This window comes from Etheostoma cragini, chromosome 21 (genome assembly GCF_013103735.1).
Source record: "Etheostoma cragini isolate CJK2018 chromosome 21, CSU_Ecrag_1.0, whole genome shotgun sequence".
NCBI lineage: Eukaryota > Metazoa > Chordata > Actinopteri > Perciformes > Percidae > Etheostoma > Etheostoma cragini.
In genome coordinates, this window is record NC_048427.1 from 20,474,976 (window position 1) to 20,500,026 (window position 25,051).

A 25,051-nucleotide genomic window follows, 5' to 3' on the forward strand; every position below is an offset into this window, starting at 1 on the left:
CCCCCCCCCCGCCATCATTGCTCTCTGTACTCTGCTTATCATTATTAGGATCAAACCCGTTCCACCTTAGAATCGTTTCATAAATGTATGATTCCAACAGAATTGCTTTTTTATTGGAATCGTTGCATACCTTTACCTTTGAAAGTCAACTTTATTATCGATATATGTAAACATATATGTGCAATATGTGCCAGACATACAGAACAATTAAAAATATATTTTCTCTCCGGCCCACAGTGATGAGATTACCTGTATTAATAAAGGTTACATAAATAAAATCAGCCACATGTGCTGCACTTCACTCCTTCATCCCAATGGTGGAAGTTATTTTCATAATTATACTATTGATATTTTTCATTAGAGGTATACAGTATATTATCCTAACTAATTCAATGGCACTGCAACATAATTCAGATTTAGTATTGCTGCAGCAGAGGGGGCTATAGCACAGAGAATAAGTACTCATGGGGAGTATGGGATTGTTTGAGTAACACACGTTTGATGACAGATGTTTTTGTAACTTGAGCTGGATCTTTAATATGAAAACGATGTGCTGTGGTGAAGTTGATATCGACATAAAGCGCGTCATGCTAATAAAAGTTGGTCCTACAGTATAAGGGTCTCTGCTGTGACTGTGTGCTCGGGTTTACCTGGGAGTTTCTCTGCCTTGGAAGGGGTTGTGGTCGAGCAGGGAGAGGACTGCGCTGTCATTGGACAGCAGACGTCCTGCTATGTGGATCACCCACTCGCTCTGCTCGTAGGTCTGGAGGAAAACATGGGGACAGGGTGTTAGAAAGGAAGAGAAGAGGTAGAAAGGGAGAGGGAAAACACATATACACAAACACACAGACACCCAACGTGTGGAAAAGACAAATGTGGATTTACAGAGGTGGAGAAAGAGACGGAGAATGTGGTGTAGTAAGAGGCGCTGAGGCTTAATGATAAAGACCACGGCAAAAGACAGAGTGGGGCATAAAGAGGGACAACAAGAAAATAAACACCAGAAGAGACAAGGAGAAAGATATGGAGGCTGACAGAAGATATACTACACCAATGTATTTAATAGAGGTAAGTACATGAGACCTTTGCCCCCTAGTGGCTAGAAACACTTAGTACCACAAGCAGTCCTCAACGGCTGAGGCCCACAACTCGTTTTTGGCCCACAAGCACTAAAAATGAAGTGATGTCTGCTGGTAAACCAGATAAAAAGGGATAACAGTGAATTCTTACACCATTTACTAATGTCTCTATTTGTGTTTTGGCTAGGGCTGGGCATCGTTACTGAACTTTCAATACTGATACTTATGTTGTGACTTCAATAACGGTTCTTACAAGAAACAAGATTTGCTCCTTAGGTATTGAAATAGGGTATTGAATGACGAGGCATTTTCGATACTCGATACTAAGGAGGCAATTCAGTCATTGCCTAAAAAGTATTTGGTACCCAGTCCTAGTTTGACACAAAACCAGTTTTGCCACCAAAATCAGCCAAATCCTATATTCACACACACATAAATACATTTATCATGAAGACAAGTTATTATGTTTTGAGACTGGTTGCGTACTTCCCTCCGTTCATTATCTCCTGCAGTTGTTCAGCATCTCACCTGGAAGGCAGCAAACCACATGAGCCAGTCCAGCCGGTAGTGGTACGGCGTTATGAGGCACGGCCGTCTGTAAAGGTCCCCGGGCTTACACAGGAACTGGTACTCCTCCCAAAGCGCCTCAGGGTCCTTGGGATCCCGGCTTAGAGTGCCCTGGAATATCACCTCGGTGCGCTCCTTGGTAATGCTGGACAGAGGTGTGTAATATTAATTTGGTAGCAAGTCTGCTATAGGGCTTTTTTCTTATCTCTTATTGCTTAAAATAGATTCATCCAGAGTAGCGTAATGTGTTTTCCTTTTTTTATGATTAGTTGCGTTTGCTGTCATTTTTAAATAGGATTTGCATTTTGTGAAATGCTTTGTAATGTGAAATAATGTCTCTGTGTGTATTTGTGTTTAATGTGATGTTGCAAATTGCATTGTCACAAGACAGATATCAGGACCCCAGGAAGACTAGCTTTTAGCTTTTGCTAACTAAAAGCTTAACTAAATGCTCTGTACGCTGGAGGGAAAGAGGGTTGAAGGCTGCTGGGTTGATGTACTGTATACAAATGCAAAACTGTAGACATAATATGAGAGTGTGGGTGCTTTTTAACCGTCTTTAAAGTGCATTTTTAAAACATGTTAAGACTGTTTCAAGGACCCACAGATATCATCAGAGCCCTGACTGTACTGTACCTGCCAAAGGCCCCGTAGGTGTTGACGATACGCAGCGGGTCAAAGGAGGTGTTCATCACCTGCTTGGAGCTCAACAGATTCATCACCACGGGAACGCTGAGGCAGCCAATCAGAATGCCCAGAGCGATGTTCATCACCCGACGCATCCACATACCTGCATCACATAGAGTATAGTCGGGATCAACATTTAAAGGATGAGGGTCGACAGGCTTTGCCCCTCACATTCCGCCCTCGGTGTGTTGCCGTTCTCAAAACGGAAACAACAACCTTTGAGCTAGCAAGCTACACGCTGAAAAGCAAATTGCTTGGTTCTTTCAGGGAATGATTGTAGAGATTTACACAGAGTATTTTTCACTGCATTTTCTATCTGACTGGGACGTTTGGGATGAGAGAGAGTATTGTTATGGACGAAGTACACACAGCGATATACTGGTAAAAGCTAATTATTTTAAACCATGTATCCAGCTAAATACCTCACGTTACTGTATTTTTTGGTATTGTCTAACCATCTTCATTTCATATTGTATGTGGCGTTTTCTTTTGCAGGGTACTAATGTTCCACCAAAACAAGTTCCTTCCCGAGACTTTCTTTGCGGAGCCACCTTCTTGGTGTCTGGAGCGTAGTTTTGAAGAAATGCAAACAATGCAGAGTGTTTTTTTTCTCCTATTCCAGAATGCATCTGTGGTGTAGCCAGACTTTACTCCACTGTGGATAGGTTTGGCAATGAGAGGCTACATAAAGTCAACACTCACACAAATAGAAAGAATGAATGAGCCTGAAAAAGAGCACAGCAATTGAAAACTGAAACACCAGTCTTGATAATTCGTTACTCTATATTTAGACACTGCTCTTAGACGGATTGGATGAAGTTGCTCCTGATTTGCCTAAAGTAGCAGATGAAGCATTTATTTTTAGACTAGATTAGATTAAACTTTATTGTCATTGTGCGGAGTGAAAGAACAAAGACAACGAAATTTAGTTCTTATCCTAAAAAGAGAGAGAGTGTAGAGAGTATAGACAGGACAGGAAATATATTGCAGTTTTCTTTTTAAGATACATTTTTGGGGCTTACATAATGTGTTTTAGAGTATATAAATATTAATATTAATATGAGCAGTATATTGGTTACCTTATAAGAGCAGAATAAATATGGCTATACATTTTGAAAATGTATGAACATCATGTACCAATATGGGCAATGTAGTAGCAATAACAATACAATAGTAAAATATTTAGATATACAGTATGCAGTGGATTATTAGAAAAATATGGCTATATTCAGTATGAACCATATAGACAGATATGTACAGTGTAGTAACAGTACAGTACAGAAACAGTCACATCACAAGTTAAAGTTAGTTGACTTTTAGAGAAATGCTTTTAGTCGTCCTGGATCTCAAAACTGTAATTACAGCCAAAATCAAGGTGATATATTTGTTAGTGTCAGACCTAGAAAGGGATTCATCATTTACAGAGGACAACATGTTTCCTGGTACAGGAGTAGTGCTATTAAATCTATAAGTCTGATATGTATTTTTGTGTATGGGGACTTCAGTGGAAGAGGTTTGACTCGTTAGATCATGGGACAGCTGGTGCAGACACATGTTGGCTGAGTCCACATCACTTCCTTCTTTCCTTCCTACCTGCGTCTGCCTGCTTATCCAACGCATGTTAAACACATCAACATAATCCGACTAAAACTCTTCACACTAAAAGACCTTCTGGGTCTGTTGAAATGATTAAAACACACTCACGCTCCAGGTAAAAGCCTATTTTACATTCCACATCTCACGAGAAAGCAAAGACACTAATGGGTCCAATGAGACCAATTAGAGAGGGGCCACTTGTGCTTTAACCACATTTTAAGCAGTCTGTATTGTAAAAATTGTAAGCCACATCACATTAAAATCCAATAAACCATATGTCAACCTTTTCCCAGCTTCTCAGCTGGCCAAGTGCTAATCCCTTTTCTTCCCATAATTCCCCTTTTTTTCCATAATTCCCTTCCTCCTGTACCTATTACCCTCCACTGTTACTGAGATGCCAATGTTGCCACAAGAGTCTCTGGACCCATTGTGTGTATCAAAGTTTGAATTGAAGTAGGGCTGTCAAAATTAACGTGATAATAACGAGGTTTAGGTAAATTCATTTTTAACACCACTTATATTCCAGATGAGTGATTAACGTGTTCTGTGATTTGGTCCTCGTGCTGCTCCTTAGTTTGGAAAATCAGGAAGCGTTGCAGCAGTAACCTTGTGGATGGCTAGTAGAAACAAAGGGTGTTTTGAATGCCACCGGAGTACGTCCAGTCTCAGAATCCCACCTGCTGGCCCGGCATACGGCGGGCGCGGTGAACCCTCCCCCCCTCGCCACAGGCCCGCCGTGCTGAATAGTTAACAACGGAGACGCCTGGACAACTCTGCAAGCAACAATCTATCAACAGTGACAGTAATTGTCATTGTTGTAGATTGTTGCAATAATAATAACCATTTGCATAAAGCAAGCATATTTGTCTGCAACCATGTTGATGAGAGCATTAAAAACTTAGAATTAGGGCACCCAGATAGCTCAGTTGGTAGAGCGGGTGCCCATGTATAGAGGTTTACTCCTCGACGCAGACGGCCCGGGTTCGAATCCAGCCTGCGGCCCTTTGCTGCATGTCACTCCCCCTCTCTCTCCCCTTTCACAACTTCAGCTGTCCTGTTCATTAAAGGTCTAAAATGCCCAAAAAAACAACAACTTAGAATTACATTTAGAACACAAAATAATTGTGATTAATCGCAAGTTAATTATGTAATCAATTGACAGCCCACATTTAAAGAGATGGATAAATGGATGGAGTTCACTTTCTATTTTTAGCCTTATAGTACATGTTTACTATCCGTGTCATTTCCACGCTTCCCATTTATGTCTATGGGAGCAGCTGTGCAATTCAATGCCATGCGTTGAGTCATGATCGTTGAAGATAGATTTAGCATCTGCATGGCTTATTTCATGCATTGAATGTTTTCAGAAACATGTTTTTATATTCCAAACGAGGCTCCATTATGATCTGTTTTGAAAAAATGATAACTGCTGGTGGCGAGCACACTAGCGGGGAACTCCCTGCCGTGAAATCAACGCCACAGCCCTGAGTACCTTTGGTGGGAGTGGGGGTGCGCCCGGCAGCATCCTCATTCTGTATCTCGAGCACTGCCTTCTTGGCTCCATCTCTCGAGTGAAACAAGAAGCCCAGGCTTGCATCATCAAAGCAGGCCAGACTGGGAACAATGGTCAGCCAGTTCAGGAAACTGAGGTTCCCACTCACTATCAGAACCGCCTATAAAGCACAAAAGACAAATAAAGTGAAAGGCACAGAAAATATTATAATTAAACAACTGCTGGGTTGATTTTATTTCATCACTTTAGTATGATGAGGCATTATAAGCAGTTCAACAAACATGAGCTCTCTGATGCCAATGGCGAAGGATGCATGAATGAAATTCAAGTGCACAGTGACATATAATGCAAACAAATACTGATCAATGGAATCGAACATCACCTTGAATAGGCCAGGAAATAGGTTTAATGCAATATTAATAATGCTATGGCTAATCCTGGCTTTCCCCTCAAGATCCTAACAGCACTAGTGTTACCGGCTCCTGTGAGTTGGTGAACAGTGCGTGAGATACCTGGAACAGGATCTGGATGGCTCCGTTGACCATGCACATTCGTCTGCCCAAGAAGGTGAAGAACGGGAAGATGAGCTCGATGAGGTGGTTGGACAACGTCTCGAAGCGATGGAACCACCATGGGAAGTGATGCATGTAGTAGGACATAGGGTTAGGAACTGGCTGGGTCTGGGGGGGTGAAAAGGAGCAGAGACAAAAGGTGAACATTTGTGAGCTCCACACAAGCGCGGAAAATCTTTATCTTTGAAGATTTATAATATTTTATGATCATTTTACACAGAGTCAGGCTTGCGCTCCAGGTTGCGCGGTAAATGAGTGGTCAGGTGACGCTTTTCAATTAGTGCCAAAATGGGTGCTGAGGAGGTGAAACGGAGGCTGGCCTCTGGCGATTACATTTCGGTTGCAGCGGCAAAGAAAGGAAAGTGTGATGTGTGGAAAACCTTTGACCATATGTTTATTGAGAATAATGAGCCAGGTCATGAATAAATGACTCATTCTTGACAAAAGGCAAACAAGCTGTGTGTGCGCGCACTTTTCAATAATGTTGGGCTGTAAACAGGTTCAAGCTTTTAAAAAGTTGTGTAATGTACTTGTCGGGCTCGGGCCTTGTGGGGTCTAACTTTTAAGGCTCGATTACAGCTCTACTCCAGACAATGATGCCCGAGACGGTGCTTTGTAGCAGCAACCCGTGTGAAAGGAGGAGGTGTCAAGATAAACGTGATGTCTAATCAATTGTTTTTTTGTTCCATAAATCCATTAATGTTCAATACTTGTATCAACCATTTTCTTTAAAAATAGACTTCTTCCACTGTTTAAAATGCATGTTTTCTCTGCTTGACTGGCACTAAAATCTTGTCTGAGCCTGGTATGGATCGCCTTGGGGGAAACATTTCCATGTCTAAATAGAGGTGGAACATTTATTTAAATGAAGGCAACCCCACCTACAAAAAAAAACAGACACATACAGAGTTGTGCAGGGTTTGTGTACGTAGTGTATGATTAAGCGCGCGTGTGTGTGTGGTGATTGCATGCAAACTGTGTAACAGCTCAACATGCAAATAGTGTCAGGTGAGGTGGTGGAAAATAAACACAGCACAGAAATAGGTTGGTGGGGGGGGAGTGAACAAGACACTGGCACACTAGTCTTTTATGGAATGGAAGAAGAAGAAAAAATGGGGGTTGTTTAACCTGTAGCTTACCTAAATACCCATAGAAATACAAAGGCAAGGAGCCTGCAACCTCAGACAACCACACAACCCCACCTGGCCTGCACGCAAGCTGCAGTACAGCACACAAACCGAAGCAAACAAAATACCAACTAAGCCAAAACACAGCTACACAGCCCCCGGGGAGTCAGGACAGGAGGGGATATCTGCACTTTCTCTGCACTCTGAAAGAGAGCAGTGTGTCAGAGAGGGTTAATAAGGCTTCCCCTGGCGCCAGTGGCTTCTGGTACTCTGTGTGTGTGTGTGTGCGCACCCGTAAGGCTGTTGACCGCTGAGGTTGGAGCAGGTCAGAGAAACTAACCCGGGATGGAATAAGGTCTACATTGTAATATGATTTAATACATTTTAAACAGCTGTCAGCATGCAGCTAAAAAAAATCCCCATTGCAAGCATTTTCTCCCATTTTAGAGTTGAATTCAGAGTTTAGCCAAGAGTGAGATTATACAACTTTTGTTAGCCATTGGCCACGCATGGATTGTACACATCTTAATTTTAAGGATGAGTGTAAATGATGAAATGTAGTTGCATGCGTAAAAGGAGCGTCATAATTGTTTGCAAAAGCATCCATCATTGCATCAGTGATTATGGGATTTGCATTTGTCAGGAGAACATGCTACTGTTGCTTTACCTGTTGAATGTATAATTAGGCAAATGTCTGCTAGCTTGTCCCCACAAAAGTAGACACCCAACGATATGAGACGCACAAGACAAAAAAGAACCGCAAAAAAGGAAAGCACCACTGTGCTTGAGTACAGTGTCACAGAGCTGCTAGCTAACATTTAATAGACCCATTACCAGCCTCTGTCAGAGTTAAGAATGGCAGCTTGCAGAAAAATACTGACAGCATGGCAACAAGTGGCACCACGCAAGTTTAGCATGAATAACATTCCTTCATGTACGCTAGTGCTGTTAGCCAAAGTTAGTGATTTCAGTGGACAACTCGCAACGGCATTTTCCCTTTACAGCACTCAATCACATACTGTCTCCCTAAAATGGCACTCAGTCCGAGCGCCCCATGTAGGCTCAGTCCTTGGCAGCATCCCAGTTTTGAATTCCACATTCGGCCCTTTACTGTATGTCATCCCCTCTCTCCATCGTTCCCATCCATCTACACTATCGAATAAAGAAAAAAGCCCCAAAAAATGATCTTAAGGAAAAAGGAAACTGGCGCACATTTGTCACAAATGTGAGAGCCCCTGGTTTATAATCCCTTAAAAGAAAAAAAAGCACTGACTTTGTGACATAAAATCATATTCTACATTATGCACAGTGGTTCAGCCAAAGAATGCTTGGCCCTGTTCAGCCCGCTTTATGTGATTAATTATCAGAGAGGACAGAGACCGTTTGATATGTTACAAGAAATAGAGATGATGAATTAGAGTAGTGAAAAAAAAATATCCTATCCCATACATCATTTTACAACCCCACGGGTTGACAACCATTGGCTCAGTGATTTCCATGGCATTAGCTATGCTAAAACGGTTCTAACCCTGGGAACTAAGAGTCGAGGGATAAATGACTGCACATTTACAATGCAGTGAACCAGTAAATCAAATGCAGTTTCTTTTCCAAACTAAATAAAAAAGCCAGAAACTGCGACAGTTCATATTTGGGTTACTGTATATTATTTCTGATTCCCTTCCTTTAGCTATAATCTCTGCACAAATTACCCAGTCCCATGGGAGCCAGTGGATTACAGTCCAACCTCCATTCCCATTGTATTACAGACAGTGTGAGTATCTACAGTATATTGTATTCTTGATATGTGAGTGTCATCTCCAGTCATCCGACGACCCTTCTCCCTTTGCGGCTTGGTGACACAGCAGTGTGGGTCAGAGCGGTTGAGCGTCCAACAGGGGAAAAACAAACCCAACCTCACGGTCTGCATAAGAGGCTGATTTACCGAAACCCTGTTGCCCTGGTGTGGTTAGCCCGATGTGAGTTCAGGAGAGAAGGCCAGGATGACTCAATGTCTTTGCATAACTGCATCAGTCTTCATATGCATAGATTATCAATGAAAACAGGCCTTTGGGAAATTAAAAAGTTATGCTGGCCATCTACAGACAAGAATGATTTAAAAAATGAGCCTAGTCTGTGAAGCACCGCCCTCTTAAATTGGTATTTTGATAGTTTTCATGAGGGCTCACTGCTGTGTGCTGCTTTCTGCACTGCTCTTCCCAGAAATCAACAAAGAGCCTTGTGAGTGTATTCTAGTTTCTCTTATTTCCTTTGTCACTCATGCAAACCACCCAGTCCACTTTGTTTGTTGTTGCAGCTATAAAACATAATATGCATATATTGCAGATTTCTTTTTTTCCCCCCCCTGAAAGAGTTTTCTTTTGCAGAATAGTTCTCTTTTTTATTCATAACATAGTCTCAAAACTAATCAGAGCAACGGAACGCAACTCAACTGTCAAAAGAACTCAACACCAACGAGACGAGACCAAGGCGCTGGACGGGAATTTGACTACTGTGTCGGTCTTATACTAGCAAAGACACAAAGCAAGACAGTCCTTTACAGTTCTTATTCTGCCTTTTTGATTGGTTACACAGTATGTAAGTCTACCTGTATTACACAATACCTTGACACGCAGGAATTGGGGAGAGAGAGCAAATCTCACTGTGAAAGGGGGTGGGCACTCTAGCTTTAAATACACAATAACATTGTTTACACCCACCTCGTAGTGGTAGTCCATGCAGGTGAAGTCTCTCCAACATTTGTCTCCTCTGATTTTAATGAGACCCTGAAAACGATAGAAAACACACAACCAGGTTACAGTTTATGATGCACAGTACTTGGTCCCTTTGTAAATAAAAGTCAAATAAACAACAATCAACTGTTCTTTAGAAAATCGGATTACAGACTGCAGTCAGTCACTCAGATCCCGTATTTAGCTGAAACGGATCAAAGGGAACAAAACCTGATTAGGTGTCCCCCTCGTCCAGGTGCATTTAATGAGGGGAGCACAGTTTGGCAAAAGCACACTACTGTAGGTTGAAGGCCACTGAAGGCACCGGGAGCTATAAAAGCATCGACCTCTCCTAATAAATAACTAAATTAAAAAGATCGGCAAGACAGAGCAGACATGCTCTAGGACATGACATTATATTGTCATGTGTACATCATCCTACAACGCAAAACAGAATATATATTCTTTAGAAGAGCACATGACATCCTTCCAAACATTTTTCAAAACTTCACCATGCATTATGTAATTCAGTAATCAAAACTTGAATACGTGATAAAACTATGGTTCATGCAAGTACACTTTCTCAAGAGGAACGTGTCCTCTGGTCCTAGCCGTTTTTTCCCCCAAATTAAGTAAATAGGGTGCTATCTAGGACACAAGACTGTCAATATTGACCTCTCATTCTCTCACTCTCGTCCACCAAACGGAATGAAAAATAAATTGTACGCTGACTTCTCTAACCAGATTTAGAAAAAGCAGGACATTTCCTTCTGATTATGAGCCTTGGCTGTTGACAGCAGATGCTGGCTGCTGAGATGATCCAATCCAATTCAGTCACAAGTTCCTTATAACGTGATCTACAGACCTCAGACCTAATCAGTGCAGTCTGCCTGGAGTGTTCAGAGCCCTGGGAAAGGATACTGATGTGAATTAGCCCATTTATAGGTGTGGAAAATTTCAAGGAATAAAACAAATACTCATTTCAATTCTCTCAGAATGTATGTAAGAACAAAAAACGGGTAAACTCTCCATCAACGTGTCACTAAAAGGAGACCATGACATATTCTGTCAGCATGTTCTACCAATAAGTCACGGTGAGAAGTATTTTGACTCGCTAAAACAGGAACTCCCCCCCCCCCCCCCCCCCCCCCCCCCCCCCCCCCCCCCCCCCCCCCCCCCCCCCCCCCCTCCAAAACAGCTGAGGTAAAGACCACAACTTCTGTCTGTCTTTCAGGTACACTGAGACGGAGAAAAATGCATATGACGTGAGGTAAACCGTAAAATTTTAATAGACGAGACTGGCAAAGCAAAGATTTACCCTGGATCCCAACAATCAAAAAATGAAAAGAGGGTTTTAAAAAGAAAGCAACAGGAACCGTGTTGGCAGCACCACAGCAGGGTCTCATCTATGCCGTTCTTCCACTGCCTGGTACCGCTTAACTTTTCTTGGTTTTACACTAGCAACAGTTGTGGATAGTATTTGATACTTGGGGGATACTATGTCTGGATTAACCCTGCAGAGATCTGAGGACCAGGTAACCATAGTCCTCAGATTGGACAGATAGTCTAGCTAGCTGTCTGGATTTACCCTGCAGAGATCTGAGGACCAGGTAACCATAGTCCTCAGATTGGACAGATAGTCTAGCTAGCTGTCTGGATTTAACCATTACCATCTGGGGGTAATGGTTGAAACCATTGTCCCCAGAAATCCACCGGAGGTTAGAACGCCAACACAAAGGAAGCAGAAGGTGACAGACATCCAGCGGAAATCAGGGCCATCCAGCGGAATTTCTAGCGGCACCTGAATCATCCCGGAAATGAAACGTGATCAATAAAGTCTGAGCCTATAAGGTGGAGTTAAAACACTGCAGCTCCCTGATTGGTCAGAGGGACATCCCACACAGACCCGCATTATTTGTATTCCCTTGACCCAGATTGGCACACGGCAAAACTATGTCATACACCACGCATGTCATACACTACACAAATAAGTAACCGTTTGGCAAACATTTCACAATATTAACTCAAAAGGTAATAATATGTCAGAGTTGTGTTTCAACAACCGGATGTCCGTCACCTTCCATCTGAACTCTGGTGGATTTATGAGGACTAAAAAACTAATTTTGAACATACACATGTTCCACCAAAATATGTTCTTTCCTGAGGCTATTATTCAGCGGATCCGTTTGGAGCTTAGCGCCACCCATGATGACTGGGATTGGTTTAAAGAAATGCCAATAAAGGAGGAGGAGGGTCTGGCAAGCACTAATTTGAAGACAGCTTTTAAAAAATGAAGAACTATCGTGATGTGGACAGATGGTGAGAGGCTGACCTCAAGCTAAGTTATTTGTAAAGAAAAGGATATTAAAAAGGGTCGCATACCAATCAGTTGTACTTCTCCGCTCAGCCCTTATGGAAACACGGCGAATTGTATTTTAGAATATTTACTGTATTTCACATTAGCTACAGTTTCTGGAGCCAATTACCCGCATAGTCTGCTGAAGTAAACAAGCACAAATCACACTGGCTGCTTAATGTCCAAACACTATTTGCAGGGTATGTTGAACACATCTAGGTTTGCTTATGTTCACAGTAATAAAAGGCAATTAATCTATTAATTAATATATATATACAAATACGTGAACACTCCTGTTCAGCATTGTGTGTGTGTGTGTGTGTGTGTGTGTGTGTGTGTGTGTGTGTGTGTGTGTCTGTGTGTTGGAAGTTCCGTTTGTCCTAGTGAGCTATATACTTCCCTTATAAAGGTGGTGCTTTATGTAGCTTAGCGGCGTCTGTTGTTATTTCATAGGTAACCAAGGAAACAGGGGCAATTGATTCCTTCTGAATTAATGGGAAACCTTTCGACAACACTCAATACTGGTAATATTATCCAAAGAAAGACATCTTAAAAGCTATAGAGTATTTGAAAGGATTGCAACAGTTGGTCAAAAAGGATAGTAAGTGCAAAATGCAACAACAGTAATGGTGGTATAGAAGCACATTAGCCCATCCCCAGTATTCGTACAAGATACCCGTCTTACTGCATTTAGAAAATATTCATGTGCATATGCCACCATGACAGCATCTACAATGATGTGGGGAAAAGAATGCCCCTCATGTAATCAATTTAGGACATTTATAAGTCCCGTGCAAAAACACACTAAACAAACAGGACGGGTGGGCTCATGCACACCATGTCCCGCTCATTTCTTTTGGCTGAGGGGTCCTTTAAAGCGTGTGCTGAGCTATGTTGTCTTCACAAGCACAAACTGTGAAGCAGACGCAAGGCAGTGGTGAACCACCGGCTGTCAGATGAATAAATGAGTGTGACCGGGGGAGATCAAACACTGTGGGGGGGACTTGGCAGCCATTCTGCCCTTTACACTGCTGAGCGGCGCACAAACAAATCACTGTGACGGCGTCTTTGCTCCTCCTCGTTTCAAACACCTTGGGCTCTCACACCGTATAATCATGTCATCTGTAGTGAATTGGTCACTGTGAAGTATATGCAAATGTGAATTCCTAGGAACATTCCTTACACTTTGGAATCGATGTTTTCCCAAAACATCTCACGCAGAGTCGGTAAAGAAACAGAGCAGAGTATTTGATAGAAACACGTAGCCTCTGCGACAACTTTTCCATTCATTGTTTGACGTCTGGATTGGCTATTCTGACTAAGGGCCAAACTTTATAGATGTCTTACATTCTGACCAGCACTTGAATGCAGCACGGTTATAAATTACTCTGTGTACAGACGTTTAGGTGTTGTTGGGTTGTAGCCGGACGTCATTCTAGGATTCTAGTCAGAATATTGTTGAGTTTGATACGGCTCTATTGGGCTGTGAGTATGTTACGCGTGTTGAGCGACACGTGGTTGTCAACAGAACTCAACTCTTGTTTGAGCATTGCTCCACAATGGATCTAGTCCAGCCCAAACTTCCAAACCTCAAATGTTGTGGGCGGGGCTAAGTTCAGCTGGCATCCAGGCCAGCTGGGTTGCTATCTGACTTTCCAACAGAACTCTCAACATTGTAGGGACTTTGCATGTTATATTGCTTGTCTGTGAGGTCTTTACAGGGAAACAGGGCCAAGGTCGTTCCCCTTGTGTTGACAGCAAAAACCCTGCAGGATTTGCAGCAACTGCACTGATTGGCAGATACAACTGAGCCGGTGGTCTAAAATTCACCATGGAAACTGTCAAACAACCAGACACGTTGTTTAGCAGACCATATATTTGGGTTGGATTTCCAAATACTGGCAGTGGTTTTACAGCAAAACGTGGCTCCAAAAGTAACAAACTAAAATCAGGAGGACACACACTGTGATATGCCAGGAAATTATAATGTTGCAAAATGGTTTCACTTCTCAATGTTGGCTTGTTGGATGTATCCAGGTGTGTGTGTGTACAGTGCATGCTTTTCTGCTTAAGTTGACAATGTGTTTCCTCCTACACAGAAATATCACCAATGTCTGTTCAGGTTCTCCCAACAGGAAATGCGTTAATCAGGGTGCTGGGGGTAGGGAATGGGTTTTACAAAAGAGGCAGGTTCTAAGTCAACTCCAATCAATATGATCTGGTTGTGTTTGACAAGTTCAACTGCCACTATGAGAATTTTCTATGCAAAAATGTCATTGCTATTTGTTTCCTGTTAAAGCAGTAGCACTTTCTCCCCCCCCCGGTGCCCTGAGAGATGCAGCAAACCCTATTTTATAAAGTGCTTTACTCACAGCTCCCAGCATGATGCGAACAGTGAGCCACCTGAAGGTCCAGATGCAGATGAGGGAGGGGGGACAGCGGCGGGGGACCTGGGACAGAGTCCACACTGGACAGAGGAAAATGGCCAGAAACCCTGTTTCCAACAGCTGACTCTCCCAACCTGGACAAAACCATCAGAGTATCCTTTGTAGGTTAAAAAAAAAGTGGTTCTTCTAAATCAAAAGGGACAATTTGTCACAGAAGAGCAAACTACAGTTAATGCCATTATCTACACACAGGACACTAAATCGTAGACAAACAGTATATTTGTGGGCTATGGGTTGTTCACATCAAACACTAGAATATATGAGGTGGTGTAAGTTAACAGGACATGCAGTCCGGGAAAAGAGCCAGAAGTAATCGGACTACTTGGCTGTTAAACAGCTCAATAGACAGCAGTCCCACTGCTTAACCAGACAACATGGACTGCAGATTAGAGACTGTACCTCTTAAGTATGTTACTAAAACTACTTATTTCATTCTATTTCAGCATAATCTTTATTCATTATGTGCTTTTATTCATGATCTTATATTGTGAAGCCTTAGGTCTTGCATTAATAGAAATTTCCGCAGGTGAGCCAGGATTTCTTGTGTTTTCTTCCCATGGAGCGGACACGGGCTACTGACTTTTGGGGGTCATCTTTTAAAATATTCTGGACGCTTGACTTTTTTGACACCTTGCATGAAAATAGTGTGGTCTCTGTGGTTCCAGTGTGGTTGCTGGTAACATTGGATAATAGCTCAGCCCAGACACCAGGGCCTGTTGCACTAAAGTAGAATAAAGATATTCATGATAACTGAAAAAGTGCAGCTTGACTTAGTGTGATTTGCTCATCGCGGTCCAGCAAGGTGGAGATAACCAGGATGAACAGGTGAAGCTATGTCCAGCCAGGTGGAGATAACCAGGATGAACAGGTGAAGCTATGTCCAGCCAGGTGGAGATAGCTGGGATAAGTGGCTAAGAGGTGCAGTTTGGTAACAACTGAAGACCATTTTATATGGCCAAAAGCTCCAGAAGATCTTGTAAGGATCTTGTGTAAATTTGAGGTTGTTTTTTTAAAGGAACTGACCATGCTATTCCACATGCTATTCTGGTTTTTGTCTAGACTTTGGAACAATCAGAGATTAGTCTGCAGATATTAAGCTCCACTGTCAGCTACAGGGTGTCAATCGGTCCAAAAGAAAACAGAGAGTAAGGGGGAAAAAAACAGTGAGAGTGGAGAGTGGAAAAGATTTCTTTTCTTTTTTTTTTTAAAGAGAGAAACAGAAACCACAACTCCAAACCACAGACACTGTCCTGGCGTCACTGAATTCAAAGGGTCATTAACCAATCACAGAGCTGCCGCTTGCCACTTATCTTGCCCGAGCCCTACATACAAGCTAGTGTTTAGACTTTCTTAAATATTGCCCTCCCCCCCTCCCTTTTATGATTATGTTCATGACTGCACATCAGTAGACTGTCTGTCAGAGGCTGAGTTTTAAACCCATGCAACTGGGTGTGAACTATTTGGGAAACAAGAGAAAGTTGAGAGTGACTTGGAATCCAGAATGATCCATGACTCTACAGCGGCATGCTTCCAAAAATAAGATATACCCCTAATTCCCCAAATCCTCCTCCACTGAAATTATAGGTCTAATATATCTAAATACATGCATCAGATGTGTCAAAGGGTCAGTCACAAGCAAGTTTGGTCCGAGGGATGTAACCAAGTGGCTTTCACCATGAACAAACTCAGATGGCATCCAAACCGGAGTGTCTTGCATACATGCTTGGTCTCAGATCCACCTCCTCCAATGATGTGGGGCAACAAAGGAAGCAGTCCTGGATTTTGTGTTAGGTTTGAAAACTGAGACGGTTGACGGTGAAGTTCACTTACCGAAGGAGTACCTAGAGAGAGAAAAGAAGAAAAGAAAAAAGGACACGGTATTATGAAAAAAAAAAACGGAATTCTTTCACATATGACATTTATCTTAAACTGTATTCATGTTTGTTTTGCATTTGAGCAGAGCAAGCTGGAAATACAACACTGGCATTTTATAAGCATATAAAGTTGTTATGGTACACCAGTCTTCTTAAGAATATTCTCATTTATTTATTCATGGAAAATGAGAGAAACTTAGCATATAATTTGTGTGTTTACATTTTCTAGCACGTTCAGATGTCTCTGACAAGGGTGTGTCTGCTGAAACACAGACACAAAATAATCATTTGGAGTCGTGTCTCTGTCCACCTGATGAATGGAAGTCAAATATTAACGTTCTTGTCCTCCACTACTACTGAGAAAATATGCGGCTCTTTAGCTGCTAAAGGCTCCACCATGTTCCCCAGCTCGTCGCGGACTGCGTTCGCTGCTGGGTGGTTAATGTGCAGTTCAGTATTTTTCGGTAAAAAAAAAATGAAACAGCCACTAGCCAGCAAATGCTGGAAACAATGTCGAAGACAGAGTTCTGGCCAGGAACCCAAAACAATGAGCCGAAATAAAACCTCAAGGCTCCAAGGAGCTGAGGACAGCTGCAAAGTTGGTTGATAATGCAATGCTGTAAATACAGTACAAGTAATTCCTTTCACATTTGTTAATGTATAAAATACTGATTAATGCTTTAAAAATAACTAAGATATAAGGGCCTTGAAGCACAGCATTTCAGGAGTGTGTGTGTGTGTGTGTGTGTTTTGCTGTGGTATTTCCCCCCTTTCTGAGGGTTATTTCACAAATCCAAGATAAAGGATTAAGCCGGGATTTCCCAGTTATCATGGATCATCTTAGCCTCGACACGGTTTCACACAAGAAGAAACTAAGTTACCATGGAGCTTTCTTCTTTAACGCTAGCCTGCTCGTGACCAGGCTAACAGCCAGGATTTGTTCATCCTGGAGCCTTTTCTGTTCATTCACTGTGCTAGCTTTTCTATGTCCATATATACACACAAGGAAGCAAAGCACATAATATGTAAAGAAGGAAACTCTGAGACGTGAAAAAACGTGGCGGACCGACTGAATGATAGTCTAAAAATATACATTTACCAACTACTGCTCTTAACTGAAACCATTCAATGAGTCACTTGACATTTGCAAGAACCAACGATGAAACGAACATGATTAGGACGGTTTTACTTCAGAGCAGTGGTCCGTTAATTCATATTTTTAGGCTGCTTATGCATTCAGTCGGTCTGCAATCGGCTGTCTTGCTTTTTTTCTTTTTTTACAAAGATTGTGTTTCATGTGATTATCCTTCCACAAGAAGCTGCAGCTCACTTTGAATAAAGTATGTACAATGCGTATTCTCCGTTTTAGCTTAAGTAATCATCAGTAAACCTTGCGGTCTGTTAAGAAAAGCCATGAACCCACATCTAGCCAAATTACTTCAGCCCGGCTCGACCTAGTCGCTCTTCCTCAGCCCGGCTCGACCTAGTCGCTCTTCCTCAGCCCGGCTCGACCTAGTCGCTCTTCCTCAGCCCGGTTCGACCTAGTCGCTCTTCCTCAACCCGGCTCGACCTAGTCGCTCTTCCTCAACCCGGCTCGACCTAGCTGCTCGTCCTCCGCGTAACTTGGCCGTCAATTTACAAATTCTCCTTGTGTGAAACAGTCCCCTGGTCTACATATCTATGGTGATCATGTTAACAAATTCAGTTTTGAAGTTTAATTTAAAAAAAAGTTTAGTCTTGCCCAGTCAACAAACTTTCCACATTTATTTTGTATGTATGTATGTAGGTATCCTAAACTCACCACAGCTGTCCCACGTTGACCAGGGAGTGGTACAGCACCCACAGTGTGACCATGATAACCATGTTGGCCATCCCCGTCACTAGGACCAACGCAGACAGCGCCATCCCCCCCAGGGCAATGGCATCCAGGTTGGCATCCATGTCGCTCCAGTCTAAGAACCAGAGGATGGAGGGTGTGTACGCCAAGGCAGCCATGCCTATCTTCCCTCCTACATAGCGCTTCACGCTCTCCAGGTAGCTCTTGCAGGGCATTAGGCCGTGCTCGCCTATCAGCTGCTTGTTCTGGTTGTAAGCAACGCTGAACGCCACGACTGCAGAAAAGAGGGGATGAAGGCAAAAAACACAAAAAGGGATTCAATGCTAGGGCTGGGTATAGGCAATGCTTTCTTGGATCCATTTGATTCTGATATACTATGTCCTGATTCGATTTGGGGCAGAGCTGGGAAGGGCTGCACAATATGTCGGTTTTATTTTTATCGCCGTAGCAATGTCAAGTGGCGCAATGTACACATCGTGAAAGGCCGCAACACATCGTGAAAGATTTTTCATGTTAGCTGAAAGAGAACATCAGCAGAAAACTGCACTTTAAAATGTTAATTTTAAAATGTAATGTCCCTTTTTTTGCTGCCTTTTATTCATGATTTGGAAATGATTTCCTCTAATTAGTTTTTAATTCAACAAGCAATTTGTTGTATTTTAGCGGAATACTGAAAGCAGAAGAAATACTCCCTGATCAGTAATAAACATAAAACTTTGAAATTGGTCATTCCGTCTACCAAGTGAGTACTGTTGATACTGTTATTATATTCTATTGCCAAAAGTTTTGCACTTTTACCTCAGTAAGAACTTTTACAATGAGGTATTACTACAAAACTTAATCCAAATTCAATTATTTGCAGCGCTCAAACAACAATAGTACTCTACCAGTACAGTACTAGGGCTGCACAGTAGATATATTTTTTTTATACAAAATTTTGGTAAGGATTTCCTTTCACTTGTTTTAAAATCCAGAAGCAAACTGTTGGACTAAATGCAACAGAAATGCAGAACGGAGTACTCTTTAATAAGTAGTAGTTAGTAGTAGTATAAGTAGTAGTTAGTAAACGAATGATTAGTAAATTGTTATTGCTATATTCAGCAACGTTATGCATCTTTACTCATATCGGGCAGCCCTAACAGGTAGGTAGGTGACAGGTAGGGGTGTGCAAAAAATAAAAATAAATAAAAAAATCTTGCGATTCAAGCTCAACCGATTCAAAATCGGTTCATAGAATTCCAGAAGTAGAATCATACCCTCTGAAATGCAGAATAATATAGAATGTCATTATACACAAGTGCAGTACCTGTGAAACGAGATTGAAGCAAGCCCTTTACAGTGTCAACACAAAATATATAACAATATAAAATATAATGTATAGGTAGTGCAGAAATAAGAGTGGAGTAGAAGTAGAAAGTGACAGGAAATGAAAAGACTACGTAGTACCTAGAATTTGTAGTTCATGAGTAAATACCACTTAGTTAGTGATGCTATTTTGGACATTTGACAGACAAAATGTTAACTTTAAAGGCTACAAAAGACAACTCAACACACAAGGCTAACACGTTTTGACAGACTGTGTACAAACGAGAACACTAAACCGAGACTATGAACCAGAGAGTTATTATTTTAAACGTCGACTATAGACTAAATGTTGCCTCAACATGTCTTTTGAAGGAAGAACCGTCACCGTGCTTACGGTAAATAAAGGCGACGGACCGCAGCAGCACGAGCCGGGTGAGCCAGTAAGTCCCGGTTCGTAACGACTGCTGTCTCTTCTCTGTCTCCGTGTCCCCGCTGCTGTCTGCTCCATGTCCTCCGCCGCTGTCAGGACACTCTGCCTCCGTCTTCCCGCCGTCGAGACGTCTTTTCCTCACGGAGCTCTTCGAACTGCCGCTGGTGGACGCCATGTTCACGAGCTGCGCGGTCACGTGACTTTAAGCAAAAGCGGAAGTTGGGTTTTATTTATTTACATTTTTTTTAATTGAGACACTTAAGTTAAGTTTGAGATAGCCTTTTTTTAATTGCATTTTATTTTATTTAGAATTGTTATTTATATGCTCCTAGATGTTGTTGTTTCTATGCTCGACCCAAGAAAAAAGCTCTATTTCTATTTTTAACTGAATGTTATTAATGTGGCTTGTTCGAATATTTTTATTCTCAATAAAGAAGTTAAAAAAATGTAATGGCCTTCATTAGATAAAGTGTGAAACGTTATTACTAACTTTACATCTAATAGATCTTTTAATACACCAATTAACCGGCTAATAGTAATAATAATATAACAATAATAATAGCATTTTAATTTTAGTTTGAAATGTTTGTATTGGTCAGCATTTTATGTCAATCAATCATTGTGAACTCATTTTCAGGAGCGTCAGATAGGCTATTATATATATATATATATATATATATATATATATATATATATATATATATATATATATATATATATATTATATATCTATATATAAATAAATAAATAAATAAATAAAGCTTTTCTTAGAAGAGAGAAAAAAACATCTAAAAGGGACCAAAAGCTTTGCAGGATCTAACCTGGATTAGGTTAAATAGAACCATCATCAAATTGTGTTTCAAATTCTAAATGTAATGTCATCACTCCGTCTAGCTGCCTCCTGCTCCGTCAAGCCAAACCAGCAGGAACTGGGCTCGTAAAACCTAAAAGCCAATAGGCAACGAGGGGAGGAGGGAGGAGAGATGCAGCCGCTACTAAAGAGAGTTCCAAAAAAAGAAAAAAAGAAAATAAAAGCTCGTCAAACTTTGCCTGGCTGTGGGAGGACGCAGTAAGGACTGATTCAAGGCAAGAAGCTTCTTTTTTCCTGATTTCATTCGGATATTAGGCTTGATTTTTGGGTGAAACAGTCTTCCAGAGCCGTGCGTATTTACGCACTTGGAGAGTCCTCCGGGAATCGGGCCATATAGCAACTTTGTTTTTTTACCCGCCCAGAAATGACAGAAGAGAACCGGTCCCCGGCAGACACTCCGCGCAGTCCAGCAGGCAGCGACAGCTCCATGTCCCAGCAGGGATCGGGTTCGGAGTCCCCGACCTCTCCATCAGGGTCCGAAGCACAGGAGGCAGCGCGCACGGCCGGGATGACGCACCAGCTGGAGAGCGGCGTGGAGGACGAGCGCTTCCCCGCCTGCATCCGCGACGCGGTGTCCCAAGTGCTGAAAGGCTACGACTGGTCGCTGGTCCCGATGCCCTCTCATGGGGAGAAAGGGCCGAAGAGCAAGCCTCACGTGAAGCGGCCGATGAACGCGTTCATGGTGTGGGCGCAGGCGGCCCGGAGGAAGCTGGCTGACCAGTATCCTCATCTTCACAACGCGGAGCTCAGCAAGACCCTGGGCAAGCTGTGGCGGTGGGTGCTGGAGCTGTACAGGGGCTCAGCTTGATCCAGGAGCAGTCAGTGCTGTGTGTATGTCTAAAGACCACCACAGTGATTGTTCTCAAGCCTAAATCCTGGTTTCTCCACTTTAAAAAAAATGAATTTGAGCAAATGACAGCAACAAGTAATACAACTAACTATTAATGAACTCATAAAGCATACACAGGAGAGTGTACATCTATTTTTTTCTGCATGTGCAATACAAAAAACACTGATAATGTCACTTAAGTAGCCTCAATGCGAGTGATAAAGTATCAAAGTAATAGTACTCCTATTGAAAACAGACACTGTGTATAGCCTATTATTATATTGGATTAGTATTACGTATGCATTATTGTGTAAGTAGCATTTCACTGTTGTCAAGGTGGGACTCTTAACTAGTTTGTACACTATTAGACAGTTTAATCTCAAACTACTGCATCATACTTGTGTGACCATGTATCTTGTTTGAAAAGTAACATTAGCTGTCAGATTGTCATTTCCTATCATTTCCATTTGAATTGTGTTGGAGTAGATGTGTAAAAGTACACAAAATGTCCCTGGGTGAAGTAAGAAGAATGTTTCTAATTTGTCATTTCCTGTCCGGTGTTTTAGAGAGTTCTTTCTAACTTTTGTTTCTAACATAAGGCAACATGTGTATCCATTTTGAAATGAACATATGTTGTATATCCAATGTTGTTACTAGTGTTTAAAAGGACCTTTGGTTGATCTATTATCCTCTCTTCCTCAGACTTCTCTCTGAAACAGAGAAGCTTCCCTTCGTTGCGGAGGCCGAGAGGCTGAGGACGCAGCACAAGAAAGACTACCCGGACTACAAGTACCAGCCTCGGAGACGCAAGAACCCCAAACCAGGACAGGGGGACTGCGGACCAGGACCGGTACAGCAGCAACAGCAGGACTTGTATAAGACAGAACCAGGGGGGGTGCACCATCATTATGATCCAGACAGGACAGGTGACACATGATCTTAATACATTTTTTATTATTGCATCTGTTGCAGCTTACATTTTTGACCTCTATTGCTTCAGCGTGGAAATAATGATTGGTAGGGATGTAGCAATGCATTGTGAATTGGTTAAAAATTGATATAAATATGTAAAGATTCAGCCGGTTGAGATGAAAAATGAGTCACAATGCAATTGGGAAACAACCTGGGGCGTAATGTGCTTTAGATTTCGTCTTCTTACGTTATTTATTTGAAGATATTTTTTCTATTTATTTAGTTATCTTGGTGTGGGATCTAATCATTAATTTGTATTTTTTTGTTTGTTATTTAAGATGAAATACAACGTCAGTTGCACTTTGATAATGACACACATCTGTTGTTTTTGCAATTGTACATCATATTGAATCGTGAGATGAGTGCATCGTTACATCCCTGTTGATTAGTGCTTCCTTGGCTTTGATTCCCAGGTCAGTCTCATGGGCCTCCAACACCCCCCAACACCCCCAACACTGACCTCCACACGGGGACCAAACACGAGGCCCCGCGGCCTGTCGACAGCAGCAGCACCGGCTCCGCTCCTGCCAGCGGCCGGCAGAACATCGACTTCAGCAACCTGGACATCTCCGAGCTCAGCACCGACGTCATCAGCACCATCGATGGCTTTGACGTCCACGAGTTGGACCAGTACCTCCCTCCCAACAGCCACGCCTCGACTCTTCTAACCACGCCAGATAGCAGCCACGGACAAAACAACCCTTCTGGGTCCCTTATTCTGCCCAGCATCTACTCCCACTCCCATACCTGGACACCCAAAAGTGGGATTTCCACTGGAATGCCAACTTCCTCTTGCAGTCGTGATGCGCATGGGCTCCACGAGGACACCAGCCAAAAACTTCAGATTAAGACAGAACAGATGAGCCCAGGTCACTACAGCAGCTCCTCCTCCTCCACACCTCCACCGCCACAACCGGAGTACGCCCCCCTCGGCTCGGGCCTCTGCCCTTCCTCCATCAACCAATCTGACTACACTGACCTCCAAAGCTCCAGTTTCTTCAGCGCCTTCCCAGGGTACCCTCCCGGTCTGTATCAGTACCCGTACTTTCACTCGTCTCGCAGGCCTTACAGCCTGACCTTGGCACCACCTCCACACAGTCCTCCCTCTGGCTGGGAGCAGCCTCTCTACAAAACTCTCTCCAGGCCTTGAAGAGGCAGAAAACCCCCAAAAAATGGGGATATGGACACAAACTTTAATGACTACTCAGACTGAGACAGGGCTGCTTTGACAACTTGTAAGATAATGTTTGGCGTTTCAATGACTTGAATGTTAATTTTAAAGATTTTGACCAGACTGATATCTGTTGGCCAAAGCGTCATACAGCATTGTGCGTCATTATATATATATATATATATATATATAATATATATATAACATCTTTCCTTTGGCATTTTGAGGCCTTCTGTAGGGCAGCTTTAGACATGAAAGAGGAGAGAGAGGGGGGGGGGATGACATGCAGCAAAGGGCCGCAGGTGGGAACCGAACCTGCGACAACTGCCTCAAGGACTGAGCCTCTGCATATGGGCACACACTCTGCCAGGTGAGTCATCCAGGCACCCACATTTGTTTCTTTTTTTATAAAGAGAAAGTCACATGATTGACTAGGATTCAGTGTTTTGAGCAGTTTCTGAGTGAAAAGCACTGAGGCATGGCATTTAAACCTGCGCTGGACACTAAAACGTTCCATTTAAACCCCACACTAATGAGATTTTGGGATGTGAGTAGCACCTATTTAAGACAGGGACTTTCAGGTTTAATAGCAGATTTTCCACTTATACTGGCTGAGTAAAATAGTTTCTTTACTCTCAACATTCACGTCGATGGGATCCAAAGTCAACTGTGTTACATTTCCATTAAATCTGAAGCTTATTCCCTTTTTTCCTTTTATAGTGCATTTCTATAGTACATAATGTACTGTATGTAAAGGTTCTATATTATTCTGTTAAAAAACTATTTTTGCCAGCAAGAAGGTGTTATCCCTCCACCCATGGGGACTGAGAGATTGGGCCTCTGTCTACTTCTAATTAATGTAGGGTATGAGCATGAGAGTATGACTGATAAAATAATATTGTCTGTTAAAGCAGTTGTTTGACATTTTTGGGAAACATACTTCTACACACGTAGTTGCTGAACGTTAGCTGAGGACATTGAAACCACTCTCGCGTCTGTCCACTAAATGTGAAACTACAGACGGCAGGCTGTTAGCTTAGCTTAGCTTAGCATAAAGACTAGAAGCAGGGGGAAACAGCTAGCCTGGCT

General features: G+C 42.3%; 2 protein-coding genes and 1 long non-coding RNA gene across 3 annotated transcripts in view; 2 read left to right on the forward strand and 1 right to left on the reverse strand.

Annotated features, from left to right (window-relative positions):
* The window catches only part of lmf1 (lipase maturation factor 1), a 21,004-nt gene extending 690 nt beyond the window's left edge, over window positions 1-20,314 (reverse strand). Inside the window, exons 1-10 of the mRNA XM_034860300.1 lie at window positions 20,084-20,314; window positions 18,349-18,658; window positions 16,504-16,514; window positions 14,599-14,747; window positions 9,859-9,924; window positions 5,955-6,122; window positions 5,422-5,602; window positions 2,283-2,436; window positions 1,608-1,791; window positions 651-763 (exon numbers count right to left, since the gene is read on the reverse strand). Of these exons, the coding sequence (XP_034716191.1) occupies window positions 651-763; window positions 1,608-1,791; window positions 2,283-2,436; window positions 5,422-5,602; window positions 5,955-6,122; window positions 9,859-9,924; window positions 14,599-14,747; window positions 16,504-16,514; window positions 18,349-18,658; window positions 20,084-20,294 (1,547 nt within the window). The 5' untranslated portion in view covers window positions 20,295-20,314. The remainder of the gene's footprint in view (window positions 1-650; window positions 764-1,607; window positions 1,792-2,282; window positions 2,437-5,421; window positions 5,603-5,954; window positions 6,123-9,858; window positions 9,925-14,598; window positions 14,748-16,503; window positions 16,515-18,348; window positions 18,659-20,083) is intronic.
* On the forward strand, window positions 3,544-19,777 carry LOC117936862. The gene is made up of 3 exons (XR_004655038.1): window positions 3,544-3,608; window positions 4,751-4,753; window positions 19,766-19,777. It is a non-coding gene; the product is annotated as an uncharacterized LOC117936862 (long non-coding RNA).
* A 768-nt stretch (window positions 20,315-21,082) lies between the features above and the next one.
* LOC117936858 (transcription factor Sox-8-like) lies at window positions 21,083-24,132 on the forward strand. Its single transcript, XM_034860301.1, has 3 exons — window positions 21,083-21,764; window positions 22,522-22,745; window positions 23,205-24,132. Exons 1-3 carry the CDS (start codon window positions 21,355-21,357, stop codon window positions 23,939-23,941), a joined length of 1,371 nt encoding a protein of 456 aa, XP_034716192.1. The 5' UTR covers window positions 21,083-21,354; the 3' UTR covers window positions 23,942-24,132.
* Window positions 24,133-25,051: the final 919 nt, after the last annotated feature.